General features: G+C 41.9%; 1 protein-coding gene and 1 long non-coding RNA gene across 4 annotated transcripts in view; one reads left to right on the top strand and one right to left on the bottom strand.

The window, feature by feature from the left end:
- Nucleotides 1-26,071, bottom strand: part of Cytip (cytohesin 1 interacting protein) — a 70,144-nt gene that overhangs the window by 24,491 nt on the left and 19,582 nt on the right. Inside the window, exon 1 of one of the 3 annotated variants that reach the window (XM_032903320.1) lies at nucleotides 2,433-2,651. The exons of the other annotated variants lie outside the window; for them this stretch is intronic. Coding sequence (XP_032759211.1) covers nucleotides 2,433-2,606 — 174 coding nt within the window. The 5' untranslated portion in view covers nucleotides 2,607-2,651. Of the gene's footprint in view, nucleotides 1-2,432; nucleotides 2,652-26,071 lie in introns of those variants that run through there. 3 annotated transcript variants of the gene reach the window in all.
- On the top strand, nucleotides 19,537-20,757 carry LOC116901427. The gene is made up of 2 exons (XR_004387990.1): nucleotides 19,537-19,624; nucleotides 19,756-20,757. It is a non-coding gene; the product is annotated as an uncharacterized LOC116901427 (long non-coding RNA).

The raw sequence follows: 26,071 nt of genomic DNA on the forward strand, positions 1-26,071 counted from the left end.
GAGAGGAGAAAGAGAAGACAGAAAAGCATGTACCTACGTGAATGGTATAGGAAGTCTGTGTGCTCAAATGTTTTATTTACATAAATCCTTCTATTACCCCCTTTAAGACCCATCCAGTCCTTCTTAGTATCCTTTCCCAATCTATACTGTCTTAACTCAGGCTTAAAAGTCAGCCGAGACTCCTTGGTCCTCAGTGCCATTGATCACCAAGTCTTACCCTTCCTCTCCAATGTCTCATTTTCTTTTTCACCAACTACAGGAAAAGTCCCTCTACCCACCTGCCACATTTCTAGAAAGAAGCTCGTAAAATCCACAACATCTCAAACCTATTGTTCAGTGGCTCTAGGTGCGGGTCTAATCATAGTCAGCTCTACATCCATGCATTCAACCAGCTGCCGATGAAAATACTCCATAGAAACCAAACATGGGTCATGTGTACTGAACGTGAATAAGTTTCTTTCTGCCCTCTTGTCTCTAAATGCTATAATGTGACAGCTACTCACATAGCCAATGTTATTGCCTTAGACATGATCTTAGTAGTTTATAGCTAAATATGCTGCCACTTTATATCAGGGACTCCGACCATCTTTGACCTTTGATTTTCAAAGATGGTGGTTTTGGAACCAATGCTCTGTGGATAGCAAAAGCCAACTGCTCTATTTTCTCAAGGACATTTGTCACAGGTCTGTCCCTCCTCTCACCTTTCACAGGCACACTGGATTTTTCTGACACACCAGGGTCTGTGCCTCCACATTAGGGATTCCCATGCTTAGGAATGCCCTACTGTCTCCAAGAGGGTTTTCAGAGACATGTTACATATGTGCCGTACTACACCTGTTCCAACAGTCCCCTGATGTGACCCTGCTCCAGGAAAGGAACACGCCCTGTGGCTGATCTAGTTAGTCTGATTCCCCTGGCAGGGGTCTGGCCCAATGGGGAGCCTGAGCTGCAAAGGAGATCTGGAAAGATCCCTCCCTGATGCAAGAATTAACAGATATTTTACCTGGCAAGTAATGTATGCAAAAAAAACAAATCATAGAGTAACAAATGGTCAGAATTGGATCTGATGGCTTTGCAGCAAATAGAAAGAGAAACAAACTGCTCTCTATTTAGAATCTGAGTAAACACTGTTGGCGTTTCCTGTGTTGCCCATTTATAAACTGATACAGATGTTCACCAAACCTTGTACAATGAAAGCACTTTAGATTGAGAAAAATAATCAAATATTGGTTAACAATGTCATGGTCTTCATGACTATGGAAAATGCCAAGGAATCAGAGTCAGGTCCTGACTCTTCTCTAAGCTTGAACTTTGGAATACTGGAGGTCGAAGTGCTCAGAGGAGAACACAATATACACAGTGTTGTAGGCCACAACGGCACGCCCTTCATCAATTCTAAACATCTGGTGCACGACTGCTTAGGTAAATTCAGAAACACACCTTGGACCTTATAGCAAGTTATATGATCGAAGTACACGAACAGATATAGAGTTAACTTTTATGTTTTAAAAATGAAAGAGCAAAAAATTCAGAACAAGTTCACTCTAGTGAACAAGCTTTTCCAAGTGAGTTTTCATCTCTACAGAAATTTTATGAAATAAAAATTTTCAAACAGCCTTTACCAAGTGCTGAGCCCCACCCCCACCCCCGCCCCGTGCATTTCCTTACTTTAAGAGCACAAGGTCAAGGAGGTTGTTATTGCTGTGTTCCCTAATCAAATGAGCGGAATTTAGTCTGATAGCTTCCTTTAAGGAGAACACAATGTGAAAGCAGCTACTGACTCCCCTGGATGCCTTAGCTACTAGGCAGCCCCGCTGGGTTTCTAGTCAACATCCGCCTCCCCACAGAAGTCCTACTTCCCAAGAGCCCAAGGTGGTGTCAGTGCGTTGGGGATGAAGACTCTCCTTGGTCAATAAATTTCATGTTCGAGGAGAAGTCTTCCCTTGATTGTGAATTGATGGGACCAGGAGGTGAGGCTAGAGGGAGAGAATCAACAGATACACAAACGGAGAAGGGCTGATGGTGTGGGTTGTGTACCCGTAAACGACCTTCATGCTCATCGTGCTCAACAACTTTCATTTTACCTGAACACATCTTTACATGAAAAGAAATATTTGAGTCTTACTTTTTTTTTTAAAGTGACTTTTTTTTTAAGTGACCATTTTTCCATCTTTCAGCTGGGACACTGTCTCTCATAGACATGCCATCTCCTCCCTCACACATACTCTGTCATTAACTCCTAAGTTAAGTGGTGTAGAAGACAGAGGTTCTCCTCAAGGAAAAGAACTCCTCTTTGAATAAGAACCGCAATGACTCTACAGGATGGGGAGTGAGGCTGGGAGTCAAAGACTTAACAGAGACACAGGAGCCAAGCAGCACTTTCAGCAGAAGTTAAGCAAACGTGAACGCTCTAGACAGGACTGCGGCCATACCTGTTTTTTAGCCCGAGGCAAAGTAGCCACGGTGTCTGCCAGCATTTGAATCCTTCTGTTGTCCTCCACCGTGAGCGGGCCTGTGAGTGTGGGGTAGGAGCTGTAGGCACTGTCGGTACAGTACTCCAGATTACCATTGCTGCTCTGCTGTTGCAGAAGCCTTTGCAGAGACATTGTGGACGAAGATTAATCCCACCGACGCATGGCTCCGTGGCCTTGCAGGAGGGGGGAAGTGAAATGCGCAGCCCTCTGACACGCAGTCAAAAAGTCGCAAAGCAGAAAGAGCCCATGTGACTGCTGTGGTTTGAGGCACTGTCACACAAGGCCTATCTAGGAGTTCACTCCTACTCTCCAGTGTTCCTGAGAGAAACTTCTGCTCCTTGACTACAATTAAAAAAAAAAAAAAATCAGTGTACTTTTTCCTCCCTCAGACAGCCGGAACATAGAGTTAGATACTTTTCGGCTGCAGGTATCCAAAACAGAATTTTTCCACTTCTTGAAAGAAAAGAAAAGAAAACAACCTTGTTCAAGTTCGCTCGTTTGCTTCTTACCCGTGAGCTCATTTAATATTAGCACCTCCGTGCACTAGACAGACTGTGCTCTCGCTCACTCTCTTGCCTGTAAATGTCACAGGTGCTGGCCAGGTTGTTCTCTGGTAAAGTCCTTGTAGTGTTCCCTCCCTGAAGTACAGCCTAGCCCATTAAAGTTCATCAAAAATGCATTCTGTCCCTAGAGCTGTAGCCATTCGACATTCACATAATTGCCCTTCTGCTGCTTTATTCATGCTGGAATTACCCATCACCTTTATAAGAGCACAGTGGGGAGGGGAAGGAAAGGCGGTGTATTTAGGGCAGAATGCTGCTCATATCTGGGACTGACCATAGCTGCCACATTAGGTGGAAAGAAAGTGGTGGGAAAGGAGGAGAGAGTCAAGCTAAGATAACACAGGATGGTTCCACTCTGGCAGTGTGCCATCACGGGGTGCTTGAAAAACAGTTGCTTTTTTTTTTTTAATTTTGTATTTTTTCAAGTAGTTGAAGATAACGGGTTTCGCAGAGAAGCAGGAAAGTAGAAGGCAGCATCAAAGCAAAAGTAAAAAAGGAGAAGTTTGAAATAGCACCGAAGTCAAGCAGGCACGTAAAAGTCGTTTGGAAGGTCACTACTAGAGTTTACACGAATTAGAAAAGCTTCAAGCTAGACTGGAATGTGTGCGCTAGAAGTCGAGGTGAGTCCAGCTCAAGCAGAGCTGGCCGAGGGTGAGTCATAAAATCTTCAGAATTAACGAAAAGAGGAAGCCAGATCAGACAATGGGAAAGCTCTACCACAGCGTGACTCCTTACTGTTGGAACTGGATTAAGATAGAGACAAAATGGTGTCCCCGAAATATAAAAAATCTAAGTCAGAGGTTACAACACACATTCTTTTAGGGGACAGGTGTGTATAATTCAAAGTCGGTGACGTCGGTAACTTAACAATAAAGGTGCTAGTGGTGTCCCCGTGTGTCTATGCATATGCATAGTATAAATGTGTGTGTGTGTGTGTGTGTGTGTGTGTGTGTGTGTGTGTGTGTGTGTGTGTGTGTGAAAGGGATATTAGAGAAACATGAAACATGTAACACAATTAATGGACAACATCAATTCTTTTTCCTCTAGGAACTTTACAGTCAGGAAAATGTGTTAATGCCTCAAAATATCAAATCGAGACGAGTTCTATAGATGAAAATGGAAATTGTATGAATTCAGTGCTATAAGGTGTTAGTCTATAGATTGCAGACCTTAATGATTAACTGGAGAAATTAGGAAGCATGTTTCACTCTATGTTGTAAAATGCACCTAACAAGCTCCATCTTTCAATAAATACATTTACTTTTATATTCCATTAGTATAAAATCAATAGCAGTCTGTTCCCTGCCCATACACATCAGTCAGGCCACACCCACAGATGTATTTATGAACTGGCTAATCTCTATGGTTTAGCTCTCCGTTCTAATTCTTGAGGCCTGCATCATGCCACGTACTACACGATTTAAATGATATCTGATCAGAAGTGTCATTTGTGATAAAATGACTCATCTTCAATGACAATGTAGCTTTCAGACACCAAATTGTTGGCTTACAGAGGTGTGTAACTGTGTAGATTTTAAGAAATTGCATGCTTTTATTTTCCTCTAGGATTTACCTTCAGAGAGTGGTAAATGCCTGGTTCTCATTCCCTTTCAGCCTCTACATTACTGGGAGCAGGAATGCAGAAGATGATCTATCTGTTCACGATGTCTAGCATGCAGGTCTGAGGTGTGCTTCTCTGTCCAGAGGACAGAAGGAACAGATTCGAAATTCTTTCCACACTCTACTCCCTGAAGGGGCCTGTCATATTTCCTCAGATCATCTTTTCAAGATCTAAATACCACATGTGGGTCATAGATAGAAACACTCACAACAGTTTCTACACGGATGTACTGCATCCTCTCCTTTTTGAGAGACCAAGAGACATCTTTTAACTTTAAGTTTATGTTTTATATTTTAAATGTACAAACTGTAATGTAAATGTCTGTCCATAAGAATAAAAGGTTAGTTTAAAAAGTTACACTTTAAAAATTAATTAAAGAGTAATTTCCTGAATCATCATTAAAGTAAAACTAACCTAATGAGAAAGAGAGAGACAGAGGGAGAGAGAGAGAGAGAGAGAGAGAGAGAGAGAGAGAGAGAGAGAGAGAGAGAGAATTGATTGATTCCAGAAGGACTATTGTGTTTCCTCAAGGAAAATTCTTTAAAAGACTGTGTGTTATGAGATCCAAAAACTTATTTTCCATTGTTTGGGGCAAGTAATTCTCTTACACAAAGCATTTTGTTTATATATAGAAATCCATCTTTGGTATGAATGAAGTGAACCCTAAGGAGGGACATAGAAAAATTTAGTAGAAACAGGTAAAAAGCTATGCTGAGTCCAGAACACAGGGGGAATGGTAAGAAGTTCTTCAGGAAACTGTGGCCAACCTGTTCACCATCCATGAAAATAAAAAGAATACAGACTCCACTGGTCTGACAGAGGAGACCAGACTGGTCTCAAGGTTCTAATCCTGGCTCTGCTTTAAGAATGCTTTAATATGTGTTCCACTCTGTGCATATGTTAATGCCCTAACTTCTGGTGGTGTAGACTGCCATTGGAGAAAGAGGTAATCAAAGTTAGCTGAGGTCAAGGGGATGGGGCCCTGATCTAAGGGTCTGTGTCCTTGTATGAACAGACATTAGAAAGGTCTCTTTCCAGAGGAGGACCCAAGGAAGTAGCAATCTAAAGGTAGGGAGAGATCTCGGATGAATAATTCAGCACCTTGATCTTGGACTTGGAAGTCTTCAGGATCCTACAAACAAAAATGTCTGATGTGTAGACCCAACTAGTGTATGGTGTGTCTTGTACTATGGTACTTGTTACGCTATGACTATTTTCCAGCAGCCTGAGCTGATTTATATACTCTCTACATAGGATTCATATACTCTCAGTTCCCGCATATATAGACACAGCATTGAGAAGGAATAGATGTAAGAGTCCATGTGCAACACACAGTGCCAAATAAGCTATTACCAGTGAGCCTTGTTTTACACACTAAGAACTCTAGAGAAAACCCTCCAAAGGAAACAACCTAAATTCCATATGAACTTGCCTGTCAACTATCTAGTGTCCGCATGTGCAGCAGAGGCCCTCGTCACCCTTGCAGAGTATAAAGCTAGAAAATGTGCAGTCCCTGTGGTCACTCGACAAGATGTGTTCACGAAGCAATATTAGAGTCAGTTCCTGTAAAAAGTTTTGTACTCCTTTTGCCACCCTCTGTCTGCTTCCCCCTCTGGGTAACCAGGCCCACTGCACACTGGGCTGGACTGGAGGGAAGGAAGCTTAGCCCAGCAGGTGGGTGCAGGCAGGATCTTGGTCTTGAGCAGTGAGTGTGCAGGGAACAGCTTTGAAGTAACTTTTTGGTTTATTGAAGGTGGGTGGACGTTACTGGCTGGGTCTAGGTGCTGGGAATGCCTTGTTTGCATGAGGAGGAATCCCAGGTGCTGCTGAAAATGACCTTATAAAAGTAAAGGAAGTTTAATCAGCTGTGTGACCTCCTCTGGTGAGGTAAAGGTGAGACACATAGGTACGGGAGTGTGGGTGGGGGCACACGATCCTAGTCCTGTCAATCTCACTATGAGATTTCTGAGGTTTGGCCATGCCTTGACCTCACTTTTGATCCAGGCCTGCTCCTCCACGTCCCATGGCTCCCTGGCCCCACACCCCTTAGCTCAAAATATCTAGTCATTCACACAAACATGGAATAGGATTTCTATAGAAAGAGATTTCTGCAACAATCTAGTTAGGTTTTCATTCTGGCTTGGTGACATTACTTGTTCAAGGCTTTGTTTGGCTTTCTAGACTACCATAGTATTTTGTTTCTCTTGGTTGGTTCACTTGTACTTTTTTTTTATTTTGATTTTTTGCCCTTGGGCTTTATTTGTACCAAAATCTTTTATTTGACTCCCTGGACATAAGTAATAATTCAGAGCTAATAGTTGAAAGTAGACTAGTGGGTATTTGAATCTGTAGAAGGTAAATTTAGTTTCAGAAAGTTACCTGACTTTCTTTTAAAATATAAAGATCATCTAAATGCTTTGAATATTTCCTTTTAAATTTTGTATTAAGCTGTGGTATATGGGGGTGTGGGGGTGTGCACGAGTCTATGTATACACATGCTTTTATGCAGGTTCCAAAAGAGGGTATGAAAACCCCTGGAACTAGAGCCTTATCAAGATCAACTTCTTGAAGAAATCTGGAGGTGAACTCTGTCTTCTTCGTGTGTAAAAATAGATGTTCTCCCGTGTCCATTCACTTCCTTATCACAGAGAAACATCACTGACGACTTCATAATAGTTCCATTCTCATTTCTGCCTGCTTCAGCTGTGGAATGGAGTGTGGCAGAAATAGGTCTGTCAGACATTATGCATGTGGGTCACTTGGAGATGGAGAGATGGTATGTTTTGAAACTCATCATGGCCTGCCTACAGCTCCAGGTGTTACCCCAAATTATCTGGCAGTGCACGTGTTCTCTGCAGTTTTAGAGGCAGTCGATGCCGTAGTTTTGAAGTTGTACCCTTCCAGATGAAAGGAGAGTCCTTAAATTACCCATCCCCAAATGCTTGAATTACCCTAGATGCCTAGAACAAATGAAACTCAAGACGGATGATCAAAATGTGAATGCTTCACTCCTTCTTTAAAAGGGGAACAAGAATACCCTTGGCAGGGAATAGAGAGGCAAAGATTAAAACAGACACAGAAGGAACACCCATTCAGAGCCTGCCCCACATGTGGCCCATACATATACAGCCACCCAATTAGACAAGATGGATGAAGCAAAGAACTGCAGGCCGACAGGAGCCGGATGTAGATCGCTCCTGAGAGACACAGCCAGAATACAGCAAATACAGAGGCGAATGCCAGCAGCAAACCACTGATTTGAGAATAGGACCCCCATTGAAGGAATCAGAGAAAGAACTGGAAGAGCTTGAAGGGGCTCGAGACCCCATATGTACAACAACGCCAAGCAACCAGAGCTTCCAGGGACTAAGCCACTACCTAAAGACTATACATGGACTGACCCTGGACTCTGACCTCATAGGTAGCAATGAATATCCTAGTAAGAGCACCAGTGGAAGGGGAAGCCCTGGGTCCTGCTAAGACTGAACCCCCAGTGAACTAGATTGTTGGGGGAGGGTGGCAATGGGGGAGGATGGGTGGGGAACACCCATAAAGAAGGGGGAGGGGGGAGGGGATGTTTGCGGAAACCGGGAAAGGAATAACACTCGAAATGTATATAAGAAATACTCAAGTTAATAAAAAAAAAAATTACCCATCCCATTGAAGAGGGAGAAGGGGTAACCGGAGTTCTGACTTGACTGGTTGTGACCTGCAGTAGCTATGCTCTTCGTCCCTTGTGCTGCGTTCCTCCCATTCTGCCTAATTTACTTAGGTGATAAAAATAAAAGCCAAGTGAAAACAGCAGGCCCATAGAAGACAGAAAGGAGCCTGCACAGTGTAGGGAGAACAATAGCCTATTGACGCTTCTGTAGCAAAGTGTCGGGCCAGGAACAGCTCCCCCAGTTTCCACAGACGCGGTTCTCTTTTGGAGGGATAAAACTGGGGTTAGAAAAATGTCTCTTTCAATAAAAAGACAAAGCAAACAGTGTCACCACCAGTTGAAGGAAACCTAATCGAGTTTCTCTGAAACTTTTCTAGAACCGTCTTTCTCCACATATTTACCACGTTGACCTGAGCAGGATTGGAACCACTTTTGCTTTGCAAAGACAGCCTTGTAGTGTGGAGCTGTTTGTTTTACTTTTAAGAATCTCCAGCAAGCCAGGTTTGGTCAGAAACATATAGTATAGATAAAATCTAAAAAGAAATACCCCCAAGTGGCAGAACCTTCCCCTAATGAATAAAGATTTCATGAGACAATTCACTGAGCAAGTAGGTGAGACTTCCAGGTCGGGAAGAGTAAGAGGGGAAGCAGGAGAAAGGAACTTCCTTTCGGACAGGAGAGAGCATGGAGGCACAGTGTAGGTAGCCGGAGGATTTCGGCTTAAGTGGTGGATCCAGATCTGCCACCGGAGGATTTATAATATAGAATAGCTTGCAAAATTAGGATGCTAGTTTTTGCGCCCAGCGATTGTGTTACCTGTTGATTCTAAACTAAGATTGTGTGGTGTTTTCCTTTAGACAGTGACTCAACTGAGTTCCAGAGAAAGGTATGGTGGCAGAGCGTGGGTTTTCGAGAAATGTACCCCAGATAGTCATGGAAAATTGGGAGTGTTGATCGGGTTTAGCCAGCCGTGGGTAGGAGAGAGCATTTTCAGAGCTCTGAGCCAGAGTCTGCTGCGCTCAGAACAGGCCGGCCTGTGCACCGGTGCCTCGTTGGCGCTAGCGAGAGATGCCTTTTGTATTTCACGCAACAACCCCAGATGCATGCTAAATATTGAAAGGCTGAACCATACCCACAAATAATTTAATGATTCTAGGCTTCCATGTCTAGACACCCCAAGAGAGAAAACTCAGTATAGAGCAGACAGTTCACAGAACACAGGAGACCTGGGATTCTAGCTTCTCAGGACAACTAATGCAGGTGGATTGTTTGAGCCAGGAGTTAAAGCCAGCCTGGTCAACGTACTATGACTCCTTTCCAAAGAGGAAAGAACAAACATATCGATAGCTTTCCAAAGTATAAAATGCAAAAGTAAGATACAAGATAAGTAAGTCGCTTCTACAACAGCACCTGTTATATATGATACTTTATAGCTCTTGTAGAGATACACTTAATCATTAAAATTAGTCATGGTTATATTCCAATATTACAAAGAGACTTAAAATACTGGTTAAAGGGACCATTATCCAAAACAGCTATAACATCATAAACAAGCATGACTCTGGAGAGCATTTCGACAATTTTATGAGGTGTCTCTAAATCTAGACTGAGGAAAGCATAACCCCTTGCCACAAGCGAAGCCTATCTAATAACCATGCTTAGTATCCTCAAATGCTCTAAAATACTGTGTGCTGCAAATCAAAATCCAGTTCTGTTTATAATGTTTAACGAACATTCTTGCAGTTATCTGAAAGAGAAAAGGTGTAAGACTAGTTAAGACAAATCGCAAAATCATGATGGTGGTGTGGCGGGGAGCGACGAGGTATCAGGCAACTCTTCTCATGACTATTGTGTAATGCAATGTAACTAAGAGCCGCACGTTCAGCGGCTATCCCTGGGAGACTTCTCTTTTTCTGAAGGGAAATGGAAGAGGAGTGGAATTGGGGGAGAGGAGAGGTGGTAGGGGAGGGACGGGGAGTTGCGGAGGGAAAGGAACCTGCAGTCAGAATGTAATGTATGAGAGAAGAATAAAAAATAAAATAATTGTTTTAAATTTAAAAGGATAGTATCAAATGCTGTCAAATGAATACAGAAAACCCCAAAATGTCCAAGCATGTGCACGGATTGATATAATCAAGTAATTTCAATTCCTTAGGAAAAGAATAGACCTTCCAATAAATAAAACCAGAACCTATGGGGGTAGGGGGATTAAGTCATGACCTTTTACCAGAATTGAATAAACTCCTGATACTTAAGCAGTCATGTACACACATGTAGAGTATATAATAAACAGAGACTATAGAATATTTCAATAAGGTAAGGTCAGGAATAGCTTTCCTACATAATTCATACAAAGTCAGAGAGTCTCAACAGCATGAAGATGAGAAAATTTGTCTAGGGAACACTCCAATGGACAAGATGAAAGTGAAGAGCCAACCAGGTATTACTTGACAGAAGCAATTACTTCATGGTTGTGATAAACGGAATGCTTAGGCTGGGCTTCAGCTCACTAACTGATGAGTGCAAGGCCATGAGTTCATCCATACAATTGGAGAAAGAAGAGGGGAAGAGGGGAGGGGAAAGAGGAGGGGGAAGAGGGGAGGGAGGAGAAAGAGTGGGAGGAGGAGAGGGAGGAGAAGGAGGAGGAGGAGGTGGAGGAGGAAGAGGAAGAGGAAGAGGAAGAAGAAGAAGAAGAAGAAGAAGAAGAAGAAGAAGAAGAAGAAGAAGAAGAAGAAGAAGAAGAAGGAAGAAGAAGAAGGTAAATAGAGAAATAGAGTGCTCCAAATTGTATTTTTTAGAAAACTATTATTCAAAATACAAAGCCATGAACAAATGTTTAGAGAAGAAATATGAATCGCCAGTACACCTTTCAGTGTTCAAACTTCTTAATGTACCAGGAAGCAGAATAACTATTGTCTACCAGGTGGAAAGGAATTTGATGACGTATAGTACTGGCCAAGTTGCAAATAAATGGACACTTAGACTTGGAGTAAGGAGATAGATCTACAAGCCTTATTAGTGATGTCATTTCACAGTATCAAATTAAGTATCCAACTAGTATTTCTAACTTTAAGAGTCCTGATAAACCAGTCTGTTTGCAAAGACAGTCTAAGAATGATTCTCGGGGAACTGTTTGTAACTACAAAACACAGGTTTAATTGTGCATCAAGCTGGATATTGTTAAATGCTTTGTGGTGTTTTAATTCTACAGAATGCACTGCATTAGTTGGAAAGTGTAAAACAAGTATTCATGTGTTGTTCGAGAGTTCTAAGTCAAAGACAGAAGAGCAATGCCTGTGGTATGAGCTGCTTTTGCTTTTAAAACAATACATGTATGAATACTAACAGACAGATATTTTTTAAAAGCTCAAAAAACAAAGTGACCCATTAATCTGGGTTACCATGAGAACCAAAGTTACATTTTCAGTTTTAATTACTGTGCCTAAAAGATTCAAGAAGCAAAAATATCTCTAACCTGTAAGGCCCTTGTGTAAGGATAAATACTTCTTGAAGTGCTGGAGGCCATTGTGGCCATAACAAGCCACAAGTTTACCCTCTCCTAATCAAGTTTTACTGACCCATCTGCATCATATGTGCTTGATCACATGTGGGCAGGAGGCCCGTGGGCAGGAAGAACAGTCAAGATCAGGACGTATGCTTGCCCTGGTTGGATGTAGGTAGGAGGTACCTAGGCAGAAAATACATCAGGATGTATGCTTGCCCTTGATTGGACCTGGTGGGAAAATGTGGTGATTGTGGGCTTTTGCCATTTTAAGCTCCTGCAAACTGACTGAGGCCATTTTCTGGAAACCCAGAGATGAATCTGGCTAAAAAGTCCATCGACCTGGTCAGTGTTTAATTAAAACCTGCTTCAAGTTTGGCTTTAAATTGTGGTAGTGATCTTATTCTAGACTGGTGGGATTCGCAACTGGTAATGGGCTTGGAGAAGAAAAAGAGAAAAAGATGATTCTCAAAGCCTCTGTTGTAAAGGGTTTTAACCTTTCTTGTATGTGTCCACTGACACACTGTTAAATCGGCTTTCAAAATTTCAATAACCCACAGGTACTTTTAAGGAGCCAGTTAGATTTTGTTGATAGCTCTTGGCTTTAAGGTCCTCATTTCTTGGTTTATGCTTACTAACAGTAATTATTGTTTCATACAGTGGATGCCTGGTGTTGGTTAGCAAACAGCTTTTATTTCACTTGTTTTTCATCCTTTTATGGCCTTCTTCCTCTAAAAAAGTCTAATGAGGTGTCTACACAACAAGGGCAGAGGAGAGAATGATATCACAGGCAAGGGACACTGGCCTGGGCTATTAAAACCTATTGATTCTTTCTATGATGTTCAGTGTGTGTGTGTGTGTGTGTGTGTGTGTGTGTGTGTGTGTGTGTGTGTGTGTGTCTGCCTGCCTGCCTGCTTCTGTGTCTCTTAAGTCACATTGTACCCTTTTTCTCCCTCACCACACTCACACAGTTACATTTCAAAACCAAATCTTTCATAAGAAGAAAAGATAAACAAAAGGTTCTTTCCTCTTTCCCTGTCTCCCCCCACTAAGATTCACCTTTCACATAACCTCACCCTTTCACTTGGGTGTGGGCAGTTAACCCTGCAGAATTGGGCAAGTCTTTCTTAGAAAGCTAGAAGCCTTCTTAAGAACTGAAATCATACAGACACATGGAATAACCAAATGCTTTTGTGAACTCTGGGTGGTTTTCCCCTTAGTCCACTCTTCCTGCTCCTGCTGGTTCTGGTAGATACCTAACCTCATACCACATCTCACCTAGTCATAGTGACCTTGTTTCTGTCCCTTCTACAGAAGGCAGCTCCCTTAGGGAGCTTATGTACTCCTTCTTTGTTCCCCAAGGTTGTTCCCCCAATCCTAGTTTATTTGTCTTTTCTCTCCATTCAAATGCCAGCTCAAAAGAAACTAAAGAGGCACCAGTTCAACCCAATTGGACGGAGGGAGATGTTAAACCACATCCAAAAGGAACACCTCCCAGGAAGCTTTCCCTCAGAGTTCTCCAAATAGTCCTCCCTCCAATCTGCTCTCCGTCTGCTGCTGGGACTCACTCTGCCACCTGTGGAGGATGTCTTTGAACGTGGTAAGTGAATCAGCACAGAGGGTCAGCACATAGAAACTGATGGAATGTTCAGCGTCTTCTCCATTTCTGTTTTCATAATCTAGAACGTGTGTGTGTGTGTGTGTGTGTGTGTGTGTGTGTGTGTGTGTGTGTGTGTGTGTAGCAGAAGGAGCTACAGATGGGCAATAAGGTAACTTCTAAGAAAACCAGAATCTTTTATTTTATTTCTGCCCCAGCCTATTTACAATTTTAAACAGATAGAAAATCTCAGTTGCTTTGTGATTTAAATGCCATACAATGAAGAACAGTGTATTCATCACTTCCCGTCATTCCTGAACTAACACAAAGCCTGACTTAAGGAAACAAGAAACAGTTCTTAAATTTTAATAACTAAAAATAGTAAGTTAAATATAGTACATGGTGTTATGCATGAGACATAAACTAAGCATGTGTCTTTCCATGAATCCATGTTAGAATCTCCAAAAATATATACAATCTGTAATCTCTTACCTGCTCACTCTCATTCTCTTGTCCTCTGTCACTTAAAGGCACATGAAAATAAATTTACAAGGCACAGAGTAGAAGAAACCTCAGAGTCAACTCACGTAACATCTTTTACTTACAGATGAAAACTGAAGACAGTGGTTTAGTGGTAGAATTCTCAGTGCACCACAGTCTCCTTCAACAGAACTCTATAAGCATTTTCTATTGAATAGCCATAATGACAGGCAGGCATCTACCAGATATTCTTAATCTTATTCTAACTGCAAGGATAGGACTACATTGTTCCTTTTCCAGAACAGGATGGTGGATCTAACAACACACTTGCTCAAGGGTACACAACCATGACCTAGTACAGCCAAGGTTACCATTCAATGGTGATCAAGTTAACTATGCTACAATTCTGTTATCCCACAATTGTGCTAACCATTAGAAGATGGGAAATACGACCCTAGTCCTCGTGACTTTAAGACTCTAATGGAAATATAAAGATCTATTTTTAAAGCCTGAAGTCCTAACCCTTAGGACCAGTAAGACTGGATATGTTTAAAAAAGCATGTGCAGATGGAATCATGATAAGATGACATCATTCGAATAGGCTTCAGTCCAATGGGTCTAATGATTTCATCAGTAGAGAAGAATCCAATGTGACTACAGAAGCAGATTTTGAAATTGAAGCTTTGCACTTGCTCACCAAGGAGCACTGAGGATGGATTCTCACCATCAAAACCTAGGAAGAGCCATGGAAGGATTCTGCTCAATCCCAGGGAAGCAGTGCCTGGATTTCAGACATCCAACCTCAAGACTGTGAGAGACTGACTTCTTGTTGGTTTCAACCACTACATTTGATTAATCTATGGCATACTATATGATTCATGACTACTCTTTAGAGACAAGATAGTATTAGAAGTGGATCATGCCCTTCACTCCTGGTACAGCCTAGTATGCCAGGACATTGACTCAAAATACAATGGAAGGTATTGAAATATTACAAACAATACATGGTGAATTAGGGGCAATATGAGTGACACTTTAGCCAAGTGATGCGAAACATTTGACTTAAAGATAAGAATGAGGGTGGATGGGAGAAGCATAATGTCTATTTAATGAATAATTAAGTATAGGAAAATTCTCGTGTACTTCAGACCCTGGGGATCTAGGGATCAACCAGAGTGACCAATTTCTTCACTTAATAAGGACAATGTTGGCATTTAGTCTAGGCTCCACCCCACAGTTACCTGGCAATAGCCAAGTATGCCTGACTCACTATAATAGAGGCTGCTCGCTCCCTCCTCCTCCTCCTCCTCCTCTTCCTCCTCCTCCTCTTCCTCCTCTTCTTCCTCCTCCTCCTCCTCCTTCTTCTTCTTCTTCTTCTTCTCTCTCTCTCTCTCTCCCTCTCTTTCTCTCTCTCCCTCTCTCTCTCTCTCTCTGCTTTTCTCTAACTCGACTACCCTCTCAACTCCCCTCTCCTTGTCCTGAATAAACTCTACTCTATACTACATGGTCTTGTGGCTGGTTCTTCAGGGGGAAGGGATGCGTCAGCGTGAGCCCACAGAGCCAACCCTTCCACCACACCTTACTGTCCCCCAACCAAACATATTTCTTCCTCTTATTATCTTTTTTTTTTAATAAAACTCAACATTGGTGCCTAGTGACTCAGATTTAGAAACTCGAAGGTTCTGAACAGTTACTACTTCCCTATCTGAACTCCCCACCCTCTGAAGGACTTTTGCAAGACCAGTGTCATTTGGAATGTTTCTCCATATACTCAATGGAGGGAGAAACGCCATATTATCATGAGTATCAAATAATAATGGGTGGGAGTCTTTGACAATGCAAGATACTACAATAAAATCAAGGCTTTAGACGTTCCATAGACTAAACAACCTAAGTTCCCTGCCACATATTACTAGGGCCTTATGATGTAATTACACTCACTAACAGTAGTGGGGGGTCACATGATTTTTCAAGTCCTGAAAATCACATCATTTCAGCTGTGGACTTAAGTTCAGATTTCGTCACATCTTTTGTAACTCCTCTGACCTTTGGCTGCCATCCTCTCCCAGTCACATGTCCCTGTGCATGTATCCTTTCACGTGCCTTCTTAGGAATAAGGAAGGCCAGTGGGTGAAGCACAGGTCCTTCCACTGCGGATCTAGCTACTTCAATGATCTGAGCTTCACTGTGCCTAGCTCATCTTCTCCATCAGGACCAGTGATGCTGTGTATCATCACATGGGATATACAATGTCCAGTACACAGTAATTGCTCCAAGATTCCCAAGATAATTAGTATTACCCATAGCCTTCCTTCCAATGACACTGCCCTGACTTTGTGCATGAACACACAGAGTTCTTTCCAACTTCTCACTTTTGCTCACAACATATGGTTCACCAGAATTTATCCATTTTATCCACATTGGTACCCATCCTCCCAGGCTCATCTTAAATTTCTTTATCTTTCTCCAAGCTCCACCTGATGCCCCAGGAAGCCATAGCTTCTCTCCTTAGACACTCCAAAACACCTCCCATGATTCATCACATTCTGCCTTATTCAAATGAAGTGTGACTGCCTTGTTTTCTTTTGAACTCCAGCCACGTATCCCCTGGTCCAAGAACTTGCTCTCTTCTCATTTATTCGTATCTTTCCAGCACTTAAAAGAGAAACACACTTATCAGAGTTCTCAGGAAATAGTGATGAATGCATTCATAATTTGCTTAAGGGTCCGGAGGTTGATTTATTTTTCTGTGATTATTTACTTAGAGCAATATATGTGCTTGCTGAATACTATTCATGGTGTTTTTAATGTTTAAACAAAATATATACTCTGGACTGTTCATCTTGACTGTGATAAATATGGCTATTTTAAGGCAAAACTGAAATATAGTAATAATGTACACTTCATGTTACACCTTGATAAGGTGCCGTCAATTAGAATGTGCATCACTGATTTATAGGGTGTGTCCCATATTAATAAGAAGTAGCTTAAAATCCCAAATAGAAAGTTTGGAAGATGTGTAGCACAATCGGGAAAGTATAGCTTTGCAGCCTTTGCCTTGCCACAAGATGCTCGTACACTAAGCTATAGATAGAACCAGACTATCTGGGGCAGTGCTGTGTGACAGATACAATCTGCCAGCCCATCTTTCTGAGTCTCTTCTTATATGATAAGACCTCATATTTCAGCACCTCTTCCGTTGAATGCCCTACCAGCTCATCTAGCTCCTTCTTGTCTTGAACTCAAGGCTCGTCCCTCAGCACGACACACACACACCGATACCACAAAATGATCTCCCCATCTTCAGGGTTCCCAGCTATCCATCTTCTAACATGTTCCGTGTTGTCATCTGAACATGCTGTGACATACCTGCCAAGTTAAGTTTTAATTCCCAATCTTTATGTTCAAACCCATCTACAATGCAGTTTTTACCTGAGTTTTCAGCTATCAGTTTTAACCTAAACGAATGGGCTTGTTGCGCCAAGATGTAATAGCTCTCCTTCTTTTCCTTGGGAGAAGCATACCTCAGTATCTTTAAGCTGTTTTCCCTGCCAGTAACCTACTTTTTATCATTCATCATTGAATTGCATACACGCTACATGGTTCACCTCAGATGCCCCCTGCTCTGAAGGATCTTTCTATTCCAGCAGCACATCGTGTGTCTTTACCACTCCTGAACCCCGAAACAATTCACCTTTTGCCTCAGTTACACACACACACCCTCTGATACACGCCTGCTTCCTCACACCGCCATTCGGGGACAGCGACCTCACTTTACATATTTTTGTGACACCTCCCCACTGCCTTAAGCAATGTTGTGATCAAATCTGGATGGCCAGATGACAAATGAAGAAATAAAATCATTTTAAGTGGATAGTTGATTTAATTAAACCTCATACGGAGGTGTCTGGGGAGATAAGGAAGGACACGAAGCATATAAAAGAGACTAAACTGAAGCATTTTATTTCAAACTATATCTCATGTTCCCTTGGCAGGACGCTCATCAGCTTGGTGGAGGAATATTAGGCATGTTTAGGGAGATGGGGATATAATATCTCCCCAAGAAATACTTGTTTAAACAGAGCCAAAAAATAGAAAGAAAATGTGATTGTTAAATACTTGGGGTGTCAGTAAGTAACAGTCTAGGCCAGGTATAATCATCTAAACAACTTGCGTCTTATATTAGCCGCATCTGAAAAAGATTTGCTTGACCGTTTTACAGAGAAAGGATGTCTTTTTGACCCCTTTCTCTTTGACGCTTCAGACACGATGTCCTATAGCCCAGGCTGACCTCGAACTCCGGATCCTCCTGTATGTGCACCCTACGGCTAGGATTCCAGTCACACACCACACTGTACCTGGCTGAGAGGATGCACTGTTTGCTGCTGGCAGCGACAATGATGACAGTAAGCAGTTCAGCCTCACCCTGCTTACTCCACAGCACTGGAGCATTAAAATGCAGAATGTGTAAGAGTTGTGTCTGGAAAGAGACAGTAATTACTGGCCAGGACTGATGTAAATTCTTGCTAGGACCTCTTGAAGGACTCTGATCAGGACTGAGCACTGAAAAGAAGGCATAGCAGCTGCTTGCTTGAGCACATGTGCAGTGCGGAACAAAGACAGCAAAATATATCCCTGGCTCTTCGCCATGAGCTAAGAAACTGAATGAAGAAACAGCCAGATTGTATCGATCTGTCGCTCCTCTCTGGGATATGGCATTCAACTCCATAGTGTGTAAGACAACATTCAGTCACAAGGAAGAGGCTTGCTAATATTCCCCGGTCTTTCTTATGTGGTTGTACATCTCTCTAAATGGTAGCGGTCTCAAGACCTCTGTGTGGATGCCGCATATGTTTTCTCACTCCTGACATATAACAAAAATCTTTCTATATACAGCAAGCTAATGGTCAACCACAAAGGAATGTCTCCTCCTCCCCAATTCACTCCAGATACAGGCTCAAGTTTTCAACTGAAAATCCAGGGGCTGCATGGTGGCCCCTTGGCTGCTCTGTGGAGTCCCTTTTCATAGATGGTCTGCTCACTAGTGCTTTGAATAGCTGTGTTAGGAATCTTCTCTTCAATGTAGGGATAGCCCTGATCAGTCAACATCTACTACAATTAACTGTATTTACTTTGCAACTACTGATCCTATCACAGGTACAAATGTACACTGAAGGTTCCATGTCCCTGTGTAGAAGTCTGTAGAGACACCTAGATAAGAAGCCAGATAGTTTATTAAGGAGAAGAGACAGAGAGGACAGAAGGTGTGCCATGCCTCCCTTGGGGCCTGGCTCCAAGAGGGCAAAAGAGAGACTGAGGTAAAGTTTCCCTCTGGTGACTTTCAGTGTGTCTTTAACATAGTCCTCACCTTTCCCAAATTTGCATGAAGCACTAGGCTTTTCTGAGCATCCTCCCCTGGATGACTGAAGCCCAGGTGGACCTAGGACCTCCAGTCTTTCCGTTGATGTAGCCTTGCTTGTTTTATATCTGGAATTTCCTCCCGTGCTGTTTTACTGCCTTTATATCTGATTTGACTTTTTCAGAAAGGTCAGCGTTCCCTTTAAATTATAATTAGTTCATGAGTTGCATTCTGGACGTTTTCCAGCCCCCAGCGTGTCCCTTGCTGGCCACTTGCCACACTTTGCTTCACGGTTTCACTGTTGGAAGGTGGCTCACTGTTCCAGGAAACTGGAGCGCCGAACCACCTAAACTGGTGAACTCCTCAGGTAGAAAAATATAGTTTGTTTGACATGGATGTTGGGAGTGTTTAGGGACATACTGACAGGGTGGGGGTGGAGTGACTTCTGTTGATTTCAAATGAAACAACTTAGCTTAATCTAGACTCCCCTTCCTCCAGTTTTGAAATGTGATTTCCCTGCGGGAAGAAATGATACTTATGGAATTTGTGGACGATAGAGAACACTGAAGATCATCTACTGTTGGCTCCACACCCTGAAGCTCTCTGCGCCATTTTCCAAGCAAGCGGTAGATGGTTAATTATTTACTTGTTCCACGGGCTCCTGAAGGACTTGGGTGAAGAGAGAAATACATTTCAGTGTTGTTTGCTCTAAGCACTGTAGTCTGAAAGTTTTGCACAGGTTTATAACTGTAATTCTATTTTCTTAAAACAAACAAGCAAACAAACATGTTATTTCTTGCAGAAACAAGATTTGCAGAGAAACACCCCAAATTGGTATGCAAGCCAGGTCTGAGGAAAAAGTAGGGCAGGCTGAGATGCCACAGAAGGAACTGAACTAGCATTAATTTTTCTATTTTCATTCTTTCTGTTTCGGAGTTGATGTTTGGACAGGACTGCGAATACAAAAGACACAAGGGATTCTGCAGTGAGAAGGCAAGAAATGAGCACTGCGCAAATGCTGGCAGTCCAGATTGAAGATGCTCCCTAATGTCTCTGTGCATCCATCCCCACCTGTACAAATGATGCATTTTCCTAGCAAGGAGGACTTCAGGCACTCTGCGCCTCAGCTTGCTTTGTGTTCTGACTACACTAGAAGGTGAGAAGACATTAAATTTGCCTTATGCAATGCCACATTTAACTGAAATGAACAGTTTGCAAAAAGGAACAGCCACTTGCATGAAGATACAATAGGCCACTGGAAGGAGCTGTCAGATGAGGACTAGCCTTCAGCCTCCCAGAATGCCACTCCTCCCACGGAAGTACACTCCAGTCTACTGGAAGATCATCAATTGAGCCTGGCCTATTTTTCATTGTGCCTCATAAAAACCAACCTTCCAACCCTTCACTCATGGTAATTCTCTTTCAGCTCATCTCTAAGAGTTCGACATGGCAGAAGAGAATGTAACTTTTCAATAAAACATAAAATAATCGGCTCATTTATTCATCAAGAGTCTCAGCCTTCTAGCTTTACTATTTTTCTGTATCTCCCAGTAAAAATAATTCTCTGCTGCTATTTCCTGACTTAAGACCAAACTCTCATACATATTTCTGCTTTCTCTCTTTCCCTATGCCTTTTCATGGGCTGCGGATCAGGCTGCTGAGACTGCTAAGGCCTGACACAAGGAGCGTTTAGTGCTCAATCTTGCTGCCTACTGCCTGTCACCCATCCATCAATTCAAAAATGAATATGTACAAATGTATTTCACAGTCTTGGCAGGACAAATTTTTTAAAGACTCTGATTGATTTTACAACATCTACTAAATTACTTGACATCTATTCTGACAAAAAAAAAAAGTCTTCCATGCTAAAGTCTAATTATAGGAAAGCAAGGGGAAATGGCTTATTCTTCAGGTACAGGGAAGAAGCCCATTGAAAACAGCCCTAAATGAAACACAGGTTTCCTCTTCCATGTCCTTGGAGCTAAATAAATCTAGAGATTTTATTTTTTTTAACTCAACCATTTGAATGATTAAGAGAGAATAGGAAATACATTTAATCATGGTTAGCAAATTTATATTTAAAAAATAAGATTATAAAAAGAAACATACTGAAGAGATAAAATTGATCATAGTCAATGTGCACACATGAATTAGCATACCCTTTCTTGTGAACCACGTGGCTATGAAAGAGCTCTTATGCACTAATGAATATTTCCCCATCCTGAACCCTCGATTTTTAGGCTGGGAAGCTGAAAATGTAAGGTTATTTTGATATAATGGTAAAAGGTTCTAAAAGCACACATAGCAGTGACATCGTCTTTCTGATCAGCACTGGTCTTAGATAAAAGGAGGAATTTAAGGATAATCTTTATAAGAACTTCCTGTTTGCATTGCCTAAAAAAGCTGACTTTTTAAAGAAAGTATATTCAGTAACACATAGACTATAATTCTAAATCAATTAGAAAACATAAATACATTCCACGACAAAAATCTCTTGGTTATGAAATACCTGTTAGATTCATCCCATACTTACTATAACACAGCTGAGTATTTAGAAGCCACTTCCTGTCTAGCCCCAGTGCTCAGTCTTCTGCAGAGTATGTTGGAAGACTAACATTCTCAAAGTTCATTTTGTTTGTTTGTTGTTTTATTGGTTTGTTTTTAAATTTTTTTTGAAGTATCCCAGGCTGGCCTAGAACTGATGGTTCTCCTGCCTTTGCCCTGGGTTCTGGGATTACTGGTGTTTGCCACCATGTCTGATGGCAGCCTATTATAGTCAAACAAACAAACAAACAGAAAAAAAAACAAAAAAAAAAAAAAAAAAAAAAAGCACCGTGTCTTTGGGGTGTCCTTTGCAGATTATTGAGTGTTTGTTTGGTTTTTGTTTGTTTATTGTTGATTTCTCTGTGTAGCTGCGCCTGTCCTAGAACTCACTCTATAGCCCAGCCTGGCCTCACACTCACAGAGATCCACTTGCTTCCACCTCCGAGTTCTAGGACTATAGGAACGCACCACCACTGCCTTGCTCCAGATTAATGAGTTTTTAAACAGAGCACCTGGAGCTGATCTAGGTGGGGAAAATCCAACTTTGCCCAGTAAGTCTAGAGCATACAGTAGAACTTTAGTATGGAAAGTTCAGTCACTTTAGCCTGTCTCATGCACAGGTCTGGTCTGTGAACAGTGAAGCTATTACCTCAGTGACAGGGGTCCAAAGTAGTCAAATTGCCACAGGGAGTTCTGTTATTTTGTCTTTTATTTTCCCGAGCTGAGGACCAAACAGGGCCTTGTGCTTGCTAGGCAAGCGCTCTACCACTGAGCTAAATCCCCAACCCCGGGAGTTCTGTTGCAGTCCTTTTAGAGTATGTGAGCCCTCAGAATCTAGACAAAGACAAACTTGCAGTGATGCTGCGCATCCAGGTGAAGTGAGGTGGTACTCTGATGGAAGAGAAGTTCATTCAGTCATTGGGAAGAACTTCCAAGGAATTTGTAGAGCATTAGAAATTCAACACAGTTAAACAAGACCTCTGAAGAAGAAGACTGGAAACAATCCAGTGACCAAACGTAAGAACTAAGCAGTGGCTGAGCCACTGCCTACATCTATCAAGTCCCAACAAGCAAGATACAAAGAAAGGGGCCAATGTGAACTCACAGTCTATCCTCCTTCTGTAAGAGGGACAGAGAAGCAAAGGAAATTGCCTTAATCTGTCTTCTCGAATTTACCATCAAGAACTAGAAGACACTGTCAAAATCTATCAGTTTGCCAGTCTCAATTTCTACCATGCTGTCCTAACTGCCCGACTTGCTTATCAGTATGGATGTGGTGAGAAAGGCTGCTGTTGCTTTACTGCACTTAGTCTCAGTGTTAAATATAGGAAATGTAGAAAAAAAGATTCTTATCTACAGAAGGGTGGAACACTTTTTTTCCACAGTGATGAAAGAGACCAGTAGAGGGGAAGGTAGACACGCCCTGCCTCCCTGCTGCCTGCTTCATCTGTGCACACCAAGCTCCCACCAGCTTCAAAGGAAGAGCTGTGCTCAATACCTTAACTACAAGTGTGGTAGAGGTCAAATAGCAGGGCTGTTATGAATAGCATTACCCAAAACATTATGAAATACTCAGAGGTACTGATGGAAAAATGATACGCCATTCAAAACTAAAGCAGGAAACTGAAAGACAGTTTCAAGGTACAAGGAGAGCCAGCTCTGAAATCAATACTCTTTAGTAGAGAAAAAGATTTGGAAAAAAGAAACAGAAAAAGCTTTTCTTTTAAAAAAAATAAAAATAAAAGCAATCTGATGGTTTTAATTAAGAAAACTTAATAACACTACATCTCAGGCTAGCTTACTTATCTAACAGTTCTTACTGTAGCTGCAGAGTGAATCAAACACTGTAAGTTTCTTTTGTCATAAATAAACCACAGCAGAGTTCAGTTTAAGCGGAACACTAAAAATTTAAGATAAGGTTGTATAGTCCAAATGTTTTAAAGACTTTCTATGCTGATTCATTGTACAAACAATTATTGACACCATTTATATACTTTGGGTTTAGATCTTTAGATTATTAATTATGGGCCAGCAACATGGCTCCGTAGGTAAAGGTGCGTGTTTAGAGATCCCAGTGACCTACGCTCATAGACTACCATGCTTTAAAGAGCCATTATGAAATCACATTCTTAGGTTTTTTCCCCTTTTAAAACATTATTGGAGTAATTGGATAGCAGTCCGACCATACATTTGTATCGCATTTGCTGTATTAGACTTAAGGTCTTCTCAAGAAGAATCTGTGAAAAGTCCAATTCCAAAGAACTTCGCTGAGTTAATGCTGGCCCCTCGCCTAGAACTCTAGGACAGTGACACTAGGATGTAGATGCTTCAGCTCTGCCCTGCATGAGACCATTTAGGAAAAGATCTCTGCTGTCCACCGGGACAGAGCAGGAGGAGCATGAAAGAATTTCTTTCAAAGGCTCTGGCAGAGAGGTGCCTTTCACCTCTAGACAGGGACCGAAGTTGTCTTTAAAAGAGAAGGACAGCTTTAACACTGAGGAATGGTGGCTAGGTGAGTGCTGTCAGGAGGGCTGACTGAATGGTAGGACCAGAAATAAATGCCACTTGGTGATTGTTGAGTATAGTGTGTTTGTAATAACAACCAAGTACCTTACGGGGGATTGTAGAGGAAGCCATATCTACCATACTAGACACTTTAGACATGATTATACCACAAAAATAAAAATTACTTATATTTTTAGTAGTAATTAATTTTGGGGGAACTGTTTTGGTGGTAGATCTATCACAAGGAAGGGATGCTGAAGGGAACTCAACTTCTGCTATACAACATTAAAAATGGGAAACAAGGGGTTGGGGATTTAGCTCAGTGGTAGAGCGCATGCCTAGCAAGCGCAAGGCCCTGGGTTCGGTCCTCAGCTCTGAAAAAAAAATGGGTAACAAGCACTTGAATGACAACAGTAGTGAGCTTCTGAGAGTAGCAGCGAGAAGGGTCTCCAAAGCAAAAGCAATGGGACATTAGGAGTTTGTGATGTTGGCAACTAAGGGACGATAAGAGAGGGACTCGAGAATTCTGACTCATCATCAGGGACCGGGAAGATGATGTCATCAGCTAAGACAGTGGCAGTGAGTCTGAATATTTTGCTCTGCTGCCTGACCTCAATTTTATTACCAGCATTGCAGGAAACCTCCAGCAAACAGGGTTCAGCTCCAAGAGCTGGAAATTAAACCGCAAAACCTTGCCACACTGGGAAACTTTATTTTCTTTTCCTCTTATTCTACTGACGCCATTGGCAATGAAAAGTCATTAAGTACCAGGATATTTTAGCTTTCCAAAATAATGGTTCTTAAAGATACAACTTGAACTCTGCTAGAGAACTGAGAAACAGTCCTTTGGATCCCTTTCCCAATGGGGAATCTGACCCAAATATTCAAAGGTTCTCACAACATTATGATATTATGACACTCACGGTTGAGCTGCTTCTTCATGTCTTAAGAAATTTCCAGTGACTCTACTACTGAACATTACCCATTGAGGAACAAAGCAAACAATGATGCGCGAGTATGTAAATTTTACCTTTAAGGTATATTCAAAAGTAATGCTTCAAAGTAAAAAGAGCCACAAACTCCAGGAGACAAATACACTCTGACAACCCATCTGAGCGAAGATGACAGGTTGCCTGACATACTGTTCCTACAAGTAACCAGGAAACAGACTCCTGACTGTAGTTGTATGGACACGTAGCCAGAGAAAGGGAAGAAATGATAGTGACTTTGTTGATCTGACAGATGTTTTCCAAATAGAGTTAAACATGAGCATATTAACTTCTTTTTCAATTTTAAATCTGACTGAAGTGCTTATTACAGAACTTACTGATTGCTAGCCTTCACTCCACTTATGCCACAATAGAAACATGAGAAACATATAAGACTCCAAGAAGAACACACACACACACACACACACACACACACACACACACACACACACACACACACACACACACACACACACAGTGTGGGGTGGGGAGATTTGCAGGGGCCAGGCTTCTGTACAGGTTATCATTTTGGTGATGGGATGCGACTGTATGTATGTCCTGAAAGCAGAGAAAATTGGCATGGGCTGGGAAATCCAATGAGACAGAGGATGAAGAACTTTGCAGAGAAGTCAGAAGGATAAGGAAGACAAGGTAAGCCATAACAGAGATGACTTTTGGAACACGTGTGTAACTGTGCCCTTCCATCTACCTGTGTACTTTCCCCACTCTCTACTGATGATACAAGACTGGTCCAGGAGGTTCTCTTTAAGAGGAAG

The sequence above is a fragment of the Rattus rattus genome, chromosome 5 (assembly GCF_011064425.1).
Source record: "Rattus rattus isolate New Zealand chromosome 5, Rrattus_CSIRO_v1, whole genome shotgun sequence".
NCBI lineage: Eukaryota > Metazoa > Chordata > Mammalia > Rodentia > Muridae > Rattus > Rattus rattus.